Genomic DNA, 15,296 nt, shown 5'->3' on the forward strand with positions numbered 1-15,296 from the left:
GTTTGTGTGTTAGGCTCGACATTTTTTTTTACTATTGTATCTTACATAATATGAACTTTAATGTGAATCAATACTCTCTTTGTCTCAGTTTAGTTGTTAGTAGTCTTGTCACACCTTCCTTATAAAGTCATTTATAGTTAGTTGACACACGTCTTCTTCTTTCTTTTCTTTTTTTTTCCTTCGTAGTAGTATGGGTATGATAATAAAAGTAAACAACAAATTTTTAAATATGAAATTGCTGTTATATACTTCGTATTAAGCTTTAATCAATTTTACTCAAGTGGAGATTTCAAGGTAAGTGAACTTGAGAGTTGAGATTAATGTTTGAAAAAGTTTGAGTTTTGGCTCGAGCTTGATTACTCAAAGTTATTTCCTAGAAGATTTGGTTCAAACTCAGTCTTAGTCAATTAGGCTTGTAAAGTCCCTGATAAGAAACCAATAGTTTATGTAGCACCCAACAACCAAGGAGGCCACTCGTTCTTGTTTCAAGACTAATACCAACCAAACACGCTTAATTAACTATAAAGTGTGATTTGTACATCATGCCTCTAAAAACTAAGATGCACTTTTGTTGTACATCAAATCCTTTTTAATTTTTAAAGCAAAGCATGGGATCGAATTACAATTACAAAAAAGAATAAAGGACTTGCTAATACAATGAACTAATGAATAAACCATTTATGTAACCCTTTCATCATTGACATTAATTATTATAGAGTACACAAGTATGAAAATGTGTATACATATGTAGATACAATACAATCACGCAAGAGATTAGGAGAGGACAAATTCCATCTCTCTTAAAACTCCTCGTCAATAAATTTCCAACAAGCTTAAAGTTGATCCATTCCTAATACTTAACCAAGACCAAAATAGGTAAGAAAAAAAAAAAAAAAAACTAAAACAAGATTGATAAGATCAAAGCCAAAGAGTGTTTTCTTTTAACTCTTTTGGCTTTCACCCCTCTCAACTAGCAAAGTTGAGGTGTTTTGGCTAATCAACCAAGGAAGGCATGAACAAAAAGGCGAAAATGGACTATCAAATTGAGCAAAAAGATGAATAAAGTGGAGGAAGATCCCAAAGGGATTCAATAGGATCATGTACAAAATCGATGAACTCGTGTAGTCCATTACTACTCACGTTGTAGTAGGATGCTGAGACATCCTTCTCCATTTTAATCTTCTCCATCTCAAACAATTCCACGCCCATTTCTTGTGGAAGTGCTACATTTTTAGGCATCTCCGACGTCTCTTGGCTTTGGTTTTGGCAGCTTAGACTTAGAGGTAGCTTTAGCAAGCTAGAATTTATGTCACAACCTCCAGGGTTACCACATTGGAATAATGTCGAGTAATCAACTAGCTCGTAGTTTCCAACAAACCCATTCATTTGAGGCCTATATACATCACCATTATACACCCTATTTTGATGTAAACCTTGTGTTTGTGCAACAAAATTATCAAGATTTTTATACCCAAAATTATCCTGAAATTGGGCTGTACTACTATTAGTACTAGCTAAGTTAAAAGGGTCTGAAAAGGCGGTGTTAGTAGTGCTTGAGGGAAATGCAACCGAATTGGTAGTTAAGGGTGTAACTAAAGTATTATCAACTTGATGATCATCAACATTGCTTGATTTTTGGGACTCTAGTTTTTTGTTTTTGAGGAGGTTTTTAATCCTAGATGCAACAGGGGAGTTAGGAGAAACATGAGTGACAACAAAATTGGTTCGAGTGTTTGACCCTCGAAGCAGGCAGGCTGCTTCATCGTAGGCACGAGCAGCTGCCTCCGCGGTCTCAAAGGTGCCTAGCCACATTCTTATCTTTTGGGTTGTATCTTTGATCTCGGCCACCCATCTCCCACTCGGCCTTTGCCTTACCCCTACAAATTTATTGCTTCTATTCGCGCTACTTGATGATTTCTTTGATTTTCCTTTGAGCTTTGTGACTTTGTTTATTGGTATCACACTTTTCCCTCCCATTTGACCAATGAAGTCTTGTTGGAATTGTATCTCCATAGAAATATTCGAGTTTCTTAAACACGCGCTCTCTTTCTCTAATCAAAGGGCTCGAGTTAAGCGAAAATTGAACATAGGAAAGGAAGACATGAAGGGATGAATTTAAAGGGGGTTGAAAGAAATGGAGGGAATGGAAGTTAACTAAGAATGGTCATTTTCATGTAAGTTAGAATTAGTGGGGGAGTTGTCAACATGTCTTTCATTCAATTCAAATATTTGGTACTTAAAATATTTTGTGCTCTTCGTGAGAATGTATTGTTTTATAAAAAAAAGATATGCTAAGCTGACTATCTTCGTTGAAATCGTTATCGTTTCTAGTTTAGACTAATTGTTTTTGTTACAAATGATGTATTACTGCTACAGATGTCTTTGTCCTAATCTAAGAAAAATGACTAAAATACCCTCTAACAACCATTAACAAGGTTTAATGATTGTATTAATATGTCATTCTTCTCTAGATTAATTGTATTCATCTTCTTCTAGTAGGGATCATCTTTGGGGACCATGAGTATTCATGTTAATTAGCTTATTCTATATCTAGATATGTTATAGATATATTATCATCGTTATAAAAATATATTAAAAAAACACTTAAATGCCAATAATTTAATTTGTAATTCAACTCATTATAAGAATTTAAAAGTTCACATACTTTATCACTATTCTCTGTAGAAACAACCTTAACATATTAGATTACAAGTCTTGCATACCACCTGCAAAACTTCATTAAGATAGCTAGCATTCACTTGAATTTAAAGCTTTTCGATTTCAAATAATTCCAAGTAAAAAAATTGACATATATGACTCATTCGTCTTTAAGTTTTAGTAAAAAAAAATTTACAATTAATTTTCAAGTACAAATTTATCAATTGTTTCAAAAACAGAATCTATGAATTTCAATATCATATCCTACTATCTACTCAGTCTATTCTGTAGTCATTAGGAACCAGTATTGGCATATTGCCATTACTAAATGGCTACCATATATCCTCCATGTGACCATATCTTTACAAAATATAAGTTCACAAAACCACAATGTAGTCTTTTTTTTTTAAATTGTTAACGTAATTTAGTAGACAGATTGTGGATTTCAAGGGTAAATCGAGTGGGTGCAAGGTGTAGTTGTAATTTGTAAACCAACTTGGCTCGAATAAAGTTTTCCGCATTTGTCATTTATTTTATCGGTTATTTTGTAGTGTAGTTTGTTGTAATGCTGTGTTTTCTTTGCTTCTTGTTTGTTTGTTGTATCATTTGTAGTTCTTAAAAAAAATAAAAATAAAAAAAAAATAAACTACTTAATACCCTACGTTTTTAAATATTTGCTCCACTTTCCTTTTTCGTCCGATTTTTAATTCTTGCTCCATTTCTTATTTGGAAATCTTTTACAATATTTAATTCATTTCTCACCCAGTAAACTCAACATAAATTATATTTTATTATTTCACATTCTCTCCTTTAATTCTCTCAACTACTTTTGTTTTTTATAACTTTTTAATCTCCCCCAACCCTTCTACGTCCATATTTTGTAGTGTATTTTGTTGTAATGATGTGTTTTCTTTGCTTCTTGTTTGTTGTATCATTTGTAGTTCTAAAAAAAAAAAACTACTTAATACCCTACGTTTTTAAATACTTGCTCCACTTCCCTTTTTCATCCGATTATAAATTCTTGCTCCATTTCTTACTTGGAAATCTTTTACAATATTTAATTCATTTCTCACCCAGTAGACCCAACATAAATCATATTTTATTAATTTCACATTCTCTCCTCTAATTCTCTCAACTACTTTTGTTTTTTACAACTTTTTATTCTCCCCCAACCCTTCTACGTCCATATTTTATTATTTTCTCCAATTTCTCCTAAAACTCCGAGCATAAAGAAATAGAGCAAGTATTTAAATACGGAGGGAGAACTAATCTTTTAAGGGACGGAGAATAATATAACACAAACATGTTATACTTCCTAGTTTCCTGGGTTGAGCAACAAGAATAGCAAATACACAATTGAATTCTTTTTGTTATAGTTTTTAAATTATTTACACATACAACAGCATGGAACCATTTTAAAATAAAGAATTAAGATATCGAGCAAACCTCAAACAATGAATAAATACACGATACACCCCAAAAATGAAGTTGGTTACTGCAGAGACAAAGACCCCAAAATTGCTACAAAATTGATTCACAAAATTTTTTTCAAACTGTCAAGAAATTGAACGCTATTAGACAACATATATATGACCTCACACTCTTCTATTTCCTTTTCATCTGTTGTAACTTAAGATCACAGCAAGATAACTGATTACAGACAACTCATAATATACACATTGTACACTGATATCTGATCTTCCCCAACCAAGACAACCACATTGACCAACAACGTGCCACCAGCAAAAATTACGATCGAGGTTATTATATATGCTATGAAAAAAGAATAATGAAATAGAAGACAATAGACCTGCTCACATCTTGAGCAGGCTTCCACATAAAGATGAAACAAACAACACATGAAACTATTGGGAGAGAATTGACTGCAAGGCCAACACCTGCTGAGGTTGAAGGGATGACCAGGTCGATGCAAGAGTAGAGGGCGGTAGGGTTTGTTGAAGTTGCCTTAATAAATTGACCATTCGGCTTGCAGTTTGCTCTGTTGCAAGATCTTTACCCGCACACAAGACCTAGAAGCACCATAAGTGAGCAAAGGTTTAGTGGAACAAATCAGAGACGCAAGATATTACCAGTTTTTTGCAGATATAAATTAGAGCAACACTTAGTTTACACAATAACTATCAGCAAGAGATTAGAAGGTGTGTAATGGGTTAAAGGTACGCAAATTAAGAAAACATGCCAAAGTTCCCACTTTTCTCTAAGGCAAACACAGAGGAACATGTGATGTATGCAGGTACTCAAGAGATAACCCCAGTGTACCTCATATATGCTATCCAAGTTCAAATCTCACTTATTTACAGGTAAGAATTATAGCTTAACAAAATGCTGATATAGTATTAAAATAAATAAATGAAGCATGAATTGAGACTTAACTGCCCCATAAAATGGTAGTTCAAGTTAAAGTAGCATTCATGAGATAAAAAAAATTCACATCTGACAGTAAGGTGTACCTCAGCAAATACTGCTACTATTTTGGACAAGTACTGATTATTCGGTCCTAACAAATCTCCATCAGACCTGCAGAGAACACAATTGCAAATGTTATAACAAAGAAATCATGTGAAACAGTGATATTCAAATACAAACCTAAACATAAATCAATTTACAACAACCCCTACATCCCTTTATCCATAACTCCAACAAAAGATTAAAAAAATAAAAAAAATCCCATTACAATTCTTAAAGTTTTAAAGTGAGAAGGAATGAGAGCAAGTTTCGCATAATAACATGCATTTAAAGCACTTTACCTCTCAACCATAGAACAAAGTTGATCATGTACAACCTTGGCTTCAATTAGATCTCCTTTAATCGGCAAGCAATTTAACCACATAGGAACAACCTGTAAAGTCAGATAAATATATATATGTTAAAAGGGTGAAAATCAAACAAGGGAAATATAATTACTCCCTCCGTCAACTATAGTTTGCCTCTTTATCGAGGCACGTAGTTTTAGGTGGAGTTTGGAAGTGTAGCAAGTGACAGTTATTTTATTAAAAAGGTAGAAGTGATGAGAGATGGTGGGAAATTTTTTAAATTGAATGAGTACGAAGCCTAAATTTTTAGTAATTTGACCAAAAAAAAAAAAATAGTGGGTCCTTAACTCCTTGCCAAATAAAAGAAACGGGCAAACTATATTGATAGAAACTACAAACTCGTTCCATCATCATCATTTTTTGTTTTTAGTTTTTTGTTTCTTTGAAAACTAAAAACAAAAAAAGGAAACCACAAAAAGTGGTTTGGACTTTTTTGTTGACAATTTTCAAAATTAAATAAATTCTAATAAATTTGACCATTTTTGTATTATTTTTACGAAGTATTTCATGATATTAAACAATAAAATAAAAAAACACAAAAAACTGAAAACTATAGTGATGCCGAACGGACCCTAATTTGGATACATGTAGTATAATTATTGAAATAAGAAATACAAGTAAATAATTTTTCATTCATTCAAAATCCGACTGTCAGTTAAAAAGCTCCAATGGTCAGATTAAAATCACCATCATTAGAGAATTGAGGAGCCGACCCCACTTATGAGATTTTGGCTTCGATTGATTGATTGATTATAGATATTGAGGGTCAAATACATTCAACTAAAAAAGATGAGCATAACATTAACAGATAGACACGTTTGAAATACCTGAGCAGCATCTATACTATCACGATGAAATTGGCATATCTTCCCAAGAGCTGAAACAGCATTGTCATATGCCATCACATTCTCTGCACGTGTAGCATTGGGATGCCTTATCACAGCATCCAATCTTGAAAGGGCCTCTGGATTTAATCCCAAATTACTTGTCAACAGATGATATTATGGAAATCCAAATTGTGAAGAGAAAACACATTAAGTAAATCACACCTCTAACAAGAGGCTTGAACACAGATCCACCAAACTCGGCACAAACACCAAGACCATAAACAGCCGCCTGCAGACAGAAAATTATATAACTAGAATGCCAAGTGCAACTCTAACAATTACACAACAGAAAAAGAATTTGCAGTCACCTGCCGAACATCTGAGTTGTCATCATTGCAAGCTTCCAAAAGGAAAGGAAGGAAGGTATCATAGTATCTGCATTACCAACACATGCAATAAATATATAAGATAAAGAGGCAAATAAAAGGAAATAACAGTGAAAAATATCAGTTATAGTATCCACCTAAGTGCTGCTTCACGACAATGCTCCACAACATCATCAAAGATACAAATGGCAATTCTTCTTTCTTCTGTCGTTTTATCCTTGCCCTGCATGCCAATAAACCTAATTAATTCACCCTCAACGTGAAACAAAGCACAGATACACATTTGGATAGTTTGCATATTAAGAGAGAATGAAACATTACTAAGAATGCTCTAGTTCTGATGTAATACCCCAAACAATGGCAATTACTTTCATGATTCAATTTACATAAATTATATTAATTGTAATTAAATAAAAAGTGTTGAGAATATTAATGAGCACAAGGTCATCATATAACAAATCACCACAAAAGATAATCCTCAAAAAGGATTAAAGGAATTATCTGCAAACAGAAAGATACTCCAAAACTAGAGCTAATACAATATGCAAAAATATTACATAGGGATTAGTTGGCGCTTGGCAGTACAATATAGCAAACACAGAATAACAACTAGTTTATCTTATATCCAGCAACTTAAATTTTTGACAGACACAGGAACTCAATCAACACATTTGGCACAAAAAAATACCTACAGTGAGCCACATAACTCTATGAAAACAATGACTGTCTATAAAATTACATGTCTCAAAACCATAATACAGCAAAACCTAATAATTTTAATGTTACTTGAACAAAAAGTTGTTCCAGGGAGATAGAGAACCTACCCACATAGGTGTCAAGTATGACGAGAGCTCATCAAAGAAGAGCAAGAAAGATGCCTTGAACGTCTTGATTAAAGTGCCTAAGCAATCACCAATCTGGCTCAAACATAAAATAAAAATTAATAGCATCAAAAAATTCTAAGTTAAAACCTAATAATAATAATAAAAAAATCAAACACATCTCAAAAAATCTAAGCCTACAATGCTTTTAATACTCACCTGATCAAAAAGTTCTTCTTCTTGCTCATTTTCTTCCGTAAGAATTTCTCCTTCTTCAGCATCAAAATCCTCAGCTTTAATCCTTTCTGCTCTCTCTGCCTTTCTGGAGGCGCTCGCTGTAATAACCTGCTTTATCTCATCTACTATAATTCTTACTTGGCTTTCATCCAGAAGTGTTCCAGATACCTAACAGAAAAATGGAGTTAGCTTTGCCACCAAATAGTTAAGGCAATCATAATATATTTAATAGGATGATTTTTGGCAAAATTATAAGCAGTAACATGCCAGAGTACCAAGGAATCTTAGATCAAACAATCTATACTAGATATTAGAAAGCGTATTCAAACAAGCTTAGGTGTCACGTGTCGCTCTCCTCATTTTAAGTCTTTTATTTCATGCGTTTAAAAACAAGGATTGTACAAGATTTGAACTCAAAACCTTAAGTAAAAGCTATGGTATAACCACAAAGATATTACAATAATACGAAGTACATGTTATTCTCTCAAAAGTGTTCCTAAAAAAGCTTAGGTGTCACATGGTGCTCTCCTAATTTAATTGAAGCTTTTCTTTCATGTTGGATTGTAAAACATTTGAACCCACAACCTCAAGTTTAAAAACGAAAATGTTGACCACTAAACTATCTCAGTATTACAACATTACATGTTATTCTTTTAAACTTAAACATAATAAGTATTTGAATCATGGCAAGAATGCGATAACTCCAGGCATCGCCCAGTCCCAAAAAGTAGTTATTTGCTAATCAAAGCTTGAAAACTAGACATCAGCGCTAAAATTTCACAGGCCTATGAGAAATACCTGAACACACTCATTAAGCGCATCAAGCATGTTTGAACAGATCTCCACTTCAGGTTCCTGCAAAATTAGTAGAATAACGAGGGTCAGATACAGATTCACCAGGGAGATGAAGGAATTCATGCAAAATCAAGATCATCAATACTATAAACTAATCAAGGAAACAGAAAAAAATCATCACCTTGTGTAAAGCCTCTACCAAAGCAGGTATAATATAATCAGACAATTGCTTAACATAAGACTCGTTCCGACCTTGGGCCAACCCCTTCTCCACAGCTAACTTAGCAGAGCGCAGCAACTCTGGCATGGCTGTAAAACACAAAATTAAAGAGCACATCAAAGCTATAGCTGATATAATCAAGAGCATAGAAGCAGCAAACAAGCCAAATACCTGACACTGCTGCCTTTCTAACTTCCTCGTGGAAATAAAATTTAAGAAGGGGAACCAATGTAGGAGCAACCTGCAAATTTTTATGAAATCTATCAACTCCAACCACCCATAGATTAAAAGGAACCAAGAAAAGGCAACAGGCCTTCAGCCCCAGATGATTTGCTACAAAGGATGCTAGCCTCAATCAACTGAGAAAAGACTATACAAAAGAATAAAATATGACCTGGTCAATCCACGGAAAGAAGCCTTCTTTTAGCTCGTCAGCATAGCAACACAACATGTTGCAAGCCGTAGCTTTCTCCTCAAGAACACTGGTCTTGATTCCAATCCTTTTGTCCCCGAGGGTGATGGTCTCAATGCTATAATTAAAGCATTAAAATCAGGTTGTACTTCTTATATGAAAGCAAAATGAACATGTGCATGGTTCATTTTTGTGGTGATAGAGACAAATCATGAACCAAATATCAGTAAAAAAAAAAATCTAATTAAACGAGCATAGCCATAGAAGACTTAGTCTCTTCAACTCAATTAACAAAATCAGCATAAAAGAAGCACTACTGAATCTAAAACAGTTCCAATCAGTAAAAGCAATTATGAGTCCGTAAGAGGTTAATCCTAAAGAAAAGGTTGAACAGGCAGAAGATGAGAAGACAATCAAATCATAAAAGTCAAAATTACCTCTCGTCATCAGATTCATCAATATCAGCATCTGAATCTGCTGATGTGATTGTCACATCAGGCTTAAGTTGAGCAGAGTGAAGCAACGGAGGCATAACAACACTCATATAAGGAAGGAAATCTTGCCCCAGACATTTGCAAAGTCTTGCCCATGCCTGAAAAAATATTTGTATCCATTATCCATGAACAAGAACAGCCGTTTGTTTATAGGAATCAGCTCAGAATATCAAAACTATTCAAAGATATCAATGCAATTTTATAGCTAAACCTGAAGCATATAACTAGTTGTTGGATCATCAGCTTCCATTTGTGATCCTTGTAACTGCATCAGAACGTCCATGACCTATAACACAGAAAAGAACCATATATTAGCTTATACAGCAAATCATAAGTAATATATTCAGATGTATAGATCCTAACCAGTTATGACTAGTACAGTAACTGTTTCATAATAAGAGCAATTATGTTTTTAAAGTACCTGCTTAGCATCATCTCTAAACTTCTCTTTCCCAACAGCCATTCCAACCAAGCTTATACATTCCATCGACTTTGCACGTAGCATACGATTGGACTTGTCAGTTGCATTGACCAGTATAGCCTTAAGGTATGGCATAACAGCATCATAATACTTCTGGAAAAGCTCCTGCAATTAGAGGTAATGTCAGAAAATACATCAAGGTCATCAACCCAATGATACCTCAAATGTTTGTAAACATAGGGTACCTGTGATGAATCAGCAACTGATGCTAATGCAGTCAAAGCCCCTTCCTGAACCATTTGCTTTCCATTCTGGATAACATAGCACAAAGACACTCAAAAACTACTTCAAAACATTAACTAAGAAGCAAAAATACAATAAATATATGATCCAATACTGACTGAAAAACAACCAGATGCATGCACAAAACAGAGTTAATATATCTGTGCAAGTGATGAAGGTACCTGCAAAAGGACGAGCAATTTGCTCACAATACCATCTAAGTATGGCGTCAAGATCTCTGGAGTGCAATTTTCACTGAAGTTCAACACAGCTGAAGCAGCATGTGCCTACCATACACAGCAAAAAGAAGATGAACAAAAAAAAATCAAGATGCAAAATTTTTCATGAATTCACTAATTTTTTAAAAACACAGAGAAGTAAGATGACTATGCATGAACATATAGAATCACCGAGTAGACAATACAGAAAAAGAGTGGAAGACAGATGGCAGATTGTTTTAGCTCTCTGCTATTCAGAACCAGCCAATTCAATGAAACTGAATATAAGCAGATATTAACACTTCATAACAGGATCATTTTCAACAGATCTACAACATTAGAATACTGTGGGAGTTGGATTCCATTTCCCTCAAGGATCTTAGTCAACAAAGTTTGGCGAAAGAACAGCAATTCGAATACATAAAACAGGTAAAAGATCAAAAATATATCTGGAGAGGGATTGATTAGCACAAGAATTTAATGCCGTGCATATTGTAGAGGCAGCAACAATTCCACTAGGTGTAGTCACAAGTCAAAGGCTATTTTATCAAAAAAAAAAAAAATATTCAATTAACAGAAGTATTGCACGAGAGAAAACAAGAATTGATGAGTGGCAAAATGACATGAGTACATACATGAAATAAGTTCATAAACTTTAATAATCCCTTAACTAATGCATTTAACCCAATACTGTTAGAATCAAGATTCTACCTGGGCCAAGTGCAGTAGCCTCTAATTGAAGCTATTATGACTTAGACCTGATCAAATTCTATATGTAATGCTCATTTTCAATATTCAAGCACGCTAAAAAATCACTTTATTTTTGTGAATCTAGTAAGTAGTATTCAAAATTCAGTGACTATAGGTAACACAGACATTTTAAGGACATATGTCAAGTATCTCAAACATATGCAAAGCCAACATACCCCTACGACACACCTCTGAGAGACTGACCTGTGTATGTGATTTTATGGTGATGCCTCAATCAAGAATTGTTCCGCTTCATATTATTTGCAACTTTTGCCAAAAATGGATGCTACACGTTATTTGCTACAATTTTTTTCCTTTCATTTTTAGGTTATCATTTCTCTCTATCTCTCTCCTCATCACATACATCCACATGTTTCTCTCCATTTTACACTCAAACAAATTTTGCCAAGCAGTCCGTACGGTCTTCAAAGTTGCAAAATAATATGAAACGGAGGTAATATTATTTTTGTAAGTATCAAACAAACATATTCAAATCAAATTATAAACATGTTATCGATAGTTCAATAGGTTTGACATGTATATTTTGTCTATATGGAGAAAATGTAACATAATTTCTAAAGTAATCATTTCTTTCTGTTTTATCCGACTAGTGTCTAGTGCCCAAGTCCATAAAAATGAAACAAGTAACTTTTATATACATCCAGTGTACAATAATTAATAATTTACTGTACTTCAAGGGTCTTTCTTATCAAATTTAGGGTCACTTTTACAATTTTTTTATAACTGTTATCAATAAAGCATAAATACTCGTAACTTTTATTTATGTCAAGGTAACTTTTATTCATATGAGGGTAACTTTTGCTCATTTTAGGGTAACTTTATAACGGATGTACATCCGATTTTTGTAAAAGTTAATGAAACTAGATTATATAACTTAAGTATACAATGCTTCAATTAACTCTGATGAGCTCAACCTCTAACCCAATTAGACACACATGCTTTGTCACAATAAGACAATTCCTTGCATCAAAAGATCAGCCACGTAGACCAAAAGGCAAGATAATAAACAAAGGTATTGGAACACCGAAAAAATAAAAGCAATATTGTTAATTACTTGAAACAATGCCAATCAACAAAGCTACCTGGACACGAGGATTTTGGAAATCATCCATGGAAGATGCCAAAGCAGGCAAGACACGATTGTGATATTGCATTTGCAAATCTGGCCCCAAGTCCGTTGATAATTGACCGATTGCATTAATAGCAGCCCAACGCACACGAGGATGTGGGTCTTGAAACGAATTTAACACCATTGACACCACTTGCTCTAAATTCTTTATCATCACCTGTCAACTCAAATTGCAAAAGAAACTTAGTTATAACACTAAACTCCCAAAATCATTAAGTATGACAAAACAAAGAATTAACACAATGAAAACATTATAATTGGCAAATCATAAAGGAAAACCCCCACTTATCAAAAGCTCGAAAGATAGTACCTTTGAGCAACCCTCTGCAATTTGAGCCAAACAAATCAATGCAGCATGATGCTTTTGCCATTCTGGAGCAGCCAGGTAAGCCGGCAACACCTCCGAAGCAACAGGAACAATGGTATTCCCTCCCAACGAAATCGACAACCTATCCAAACACTCCTGCGCAACACTATAATTACTAGACTCCCCGGCATCCTCGTCCTCGGTATCAGCCGTATGCCACACAGGATCATCCTCAATATCAAGCAACATCTTCATCAATATCCCAAACAACCTGTGAATAAACTGTGGCAACTTCCTCATCATACCCGGCGCCCTCTCCCTCGCCTCAGCAAGTGTAATCACAAACTCAATCGCCAAATGCCTCGTCCCTTCCTCAAGAGTCTCTGCCTCCGCAATCTGCAACATTGCCCCAACAACATCAACCAACTGCCTCCTCAAAAACCTCGGCTCGGTCCCGGCCAAATCAATCAACAACTCAAGCGCCTCCTGAGCAGTCGCCTCCTGCCCACAATTCAAAGCCTCCGTCAACGTCTGCATCATCGGAGGCAACAAATCCTGAAACCTATCGCGATCCGAAGCACTCGTTAAGCATTGTATGAAATTAATCGTAGCTCCAAGCGCAGCAATCCGAACCTCGGCACTCGAATTTCCACCCAAACATTGAAAAAAACACATTATGAAGCGTATCCAAATGCGGAACCAATGTTTCCCCAATATATTGCGCCAATTGCGCAAAAATCAACAAAGCAGATTCTCGAAGCTTCGGATTATCCGAAGTAACACACTGAAACATAAACGGCAAAAGCTCAGGCCAACCATAATCAGGGATAATACCAGCAGCAAGCTCGGAAATAGTATCACACAACTTCTTCGAAATCGTCTTCGCATCTTCCCTCGGAACACAAGCAAGAAGAACAGATTTTAGGGTATTCTGAGTCGAACCACTGAGTTTCGGCCATAGAAACGAGTCATCCCGAGTCAAGAGCTTTCGAAGGAGAATCGCCGCCATAGCTCGAGCTTCAGGGTGAGGAGAAGACTGAAGAAGGTGCGCAAGCTTGAGGGAGAGAGCGTCGGGTTGATGCTGCTTGCAGAGATTGTAGAGGGTTTCGGATTGAGAACGTTGGTCGTTGTTTGTGGACATGAGTTGGGAAATTAGGGTTTCGAAATGGGATGGATCGGGGCCGAGAATCGCCGCCATTGAAGCGTGTTGGAACTGAGTCAACTCGGACGCCATTGATGGAGGTTTGGAGGTAGGAGAGGGTTGTTTGCGCCTCACAAATACTGGGGAAAATTAGGGTTTTTGGGGATAATTTTTGAGAGAGAGGGGGGAAAGAGAGAAGTGGAGGCGCTAAAAGGTTTGTGTGCTAGTCTCTTTCTCTCTCTTTCCTTTTTTTTTTAAAACTAGTTGGATCGCCGCATGTCATCTTAAGATTAAAAAAAATGACTAATCACCTAAAAAAAACATTTTAGACAACATTAGGATATAATAATATTATATAAAGACAAATTAAAGTTATAAGTTAAATCACAACATTACACTTTCTCCATTATTTAAAATCACATTTCTTTTTTTTTTTTTTTTTTTTTTGACAACGATCCAAATATATATATATCAAAAAAAAAAAAAAAAAAAAAAAAGATGTAAAATCACAGCATTTACAAAACATAATTTTGCACACACTCTTTTGACCGTCTTTTGTAATTTATACATTAAAAATATAAGAGTAAAATTGTGTGGGATCTTGTTAGATTTTCCCGAAATATATTTATATAATATCAAAAAAAATTTATTATAACACAACTAAAAATATGTAAATCATAAGATGTATATACACACATGCAAGTAACCATGAATATTATGATTATTTATTTAACTTTTTTTATAAGCTCAATTTTACAAATTAGAGTGTGTCCACCCTTCTACCACACCCTTTTTTTTAAGAATAATTAGTTAGAACATAAAGATAGTTTAAAATAAACATTATTAAAACTAAGAATAATAATTAAAAACTTTTAGTAAATGAAATTAACCCTTAAAAATTGAAATGAACTCCATATAAACAAAAATAAACTCAACTAATGAAGATAAACCTAAACAAAATGAAAAATAAATAAAATTAACAATTAAAACCCTAAATAACGAAGATAAAAAAAAAAAAAAAAAAAAAAAAAAAAAAAAAAAAAAAAAAACCACCACAATAAAAGCAATTTTTTTGTGTGTGTTTAGAGAGCCACACAAGGGCGGGGTGAGAAATGATCCCAGGATCACTTGAGACCAAGAATTAAACATTAAATTCTTTGACGATAAAATACTCTAAATCTATAAGAGACAATATATTTTGGATTTGTCTCATTGTATATTTTATCAATATCTATTGTAGTTTTTATAATTTTTACACGCCAAATGGAGATAAGACCGTGAAGCCCCAAAAAGTTAAAGGAAAATTGTTAAAAATAATATAACCTTTGGAACATTCTTTTTTA

General features: G+C 34.3%; 1 protein-coding gene and 1 pseudogene across 1 annotated transcript; both read right to left on the minus strand.

Annotated features, from left to right (window-relative positions):
* LOC110689547 (ethylene-responsive transcription factor RAP2-11-like) lies at positions 1-2,342 on the minus strand. The gene has a single exon (XM_021866325.1). It carries the CDS (start codon positions 2,011-2,013, stop codon positions 1,039-1,041), a length of 975 nt encoding a protein of 324 aa, XP_021722017.1. The 5' UTR covers positions 2,014-2,342; the 3' UTR covers positions 1-1,038.
* A 1,750-nt stretch (positions 2,343-4,092) lies between these two features.
* On the minus strand, positions 4,093-14,046 carry LOC110689166 (annotated as a pseudogene).
* Between the last annotated feature and the right edge of the window lie 1,250 nt (positions 14,047-15,296).

This window comes from Chenopodium quinoa, unplaced genomic scaffold (genome assembly GCF_001683475.1).
Source record: "Chenopodium quinoa cultivar QQ74 unplaced genomic scaffold, ASM168347v1, whole genome shotgun sequence".
Classification (NCBI taxonomy): Eukaryota; Viridiplantae; Streptophyta; class Magnoliopsida; order Caryophyllales; family Amaranthaceae; genus Chenopodium; species Chenopodium quinoa.

What these genes read in the sequence shown, in the direction of transcription:
- LOC110689547 (XM_021866325.1), bottom strand. Translation starts at nt 2,013, where the DNA reads ATGGAGATACAATTCCAACAAGACTTCATTGGTCAAATGGGAGGGAAA.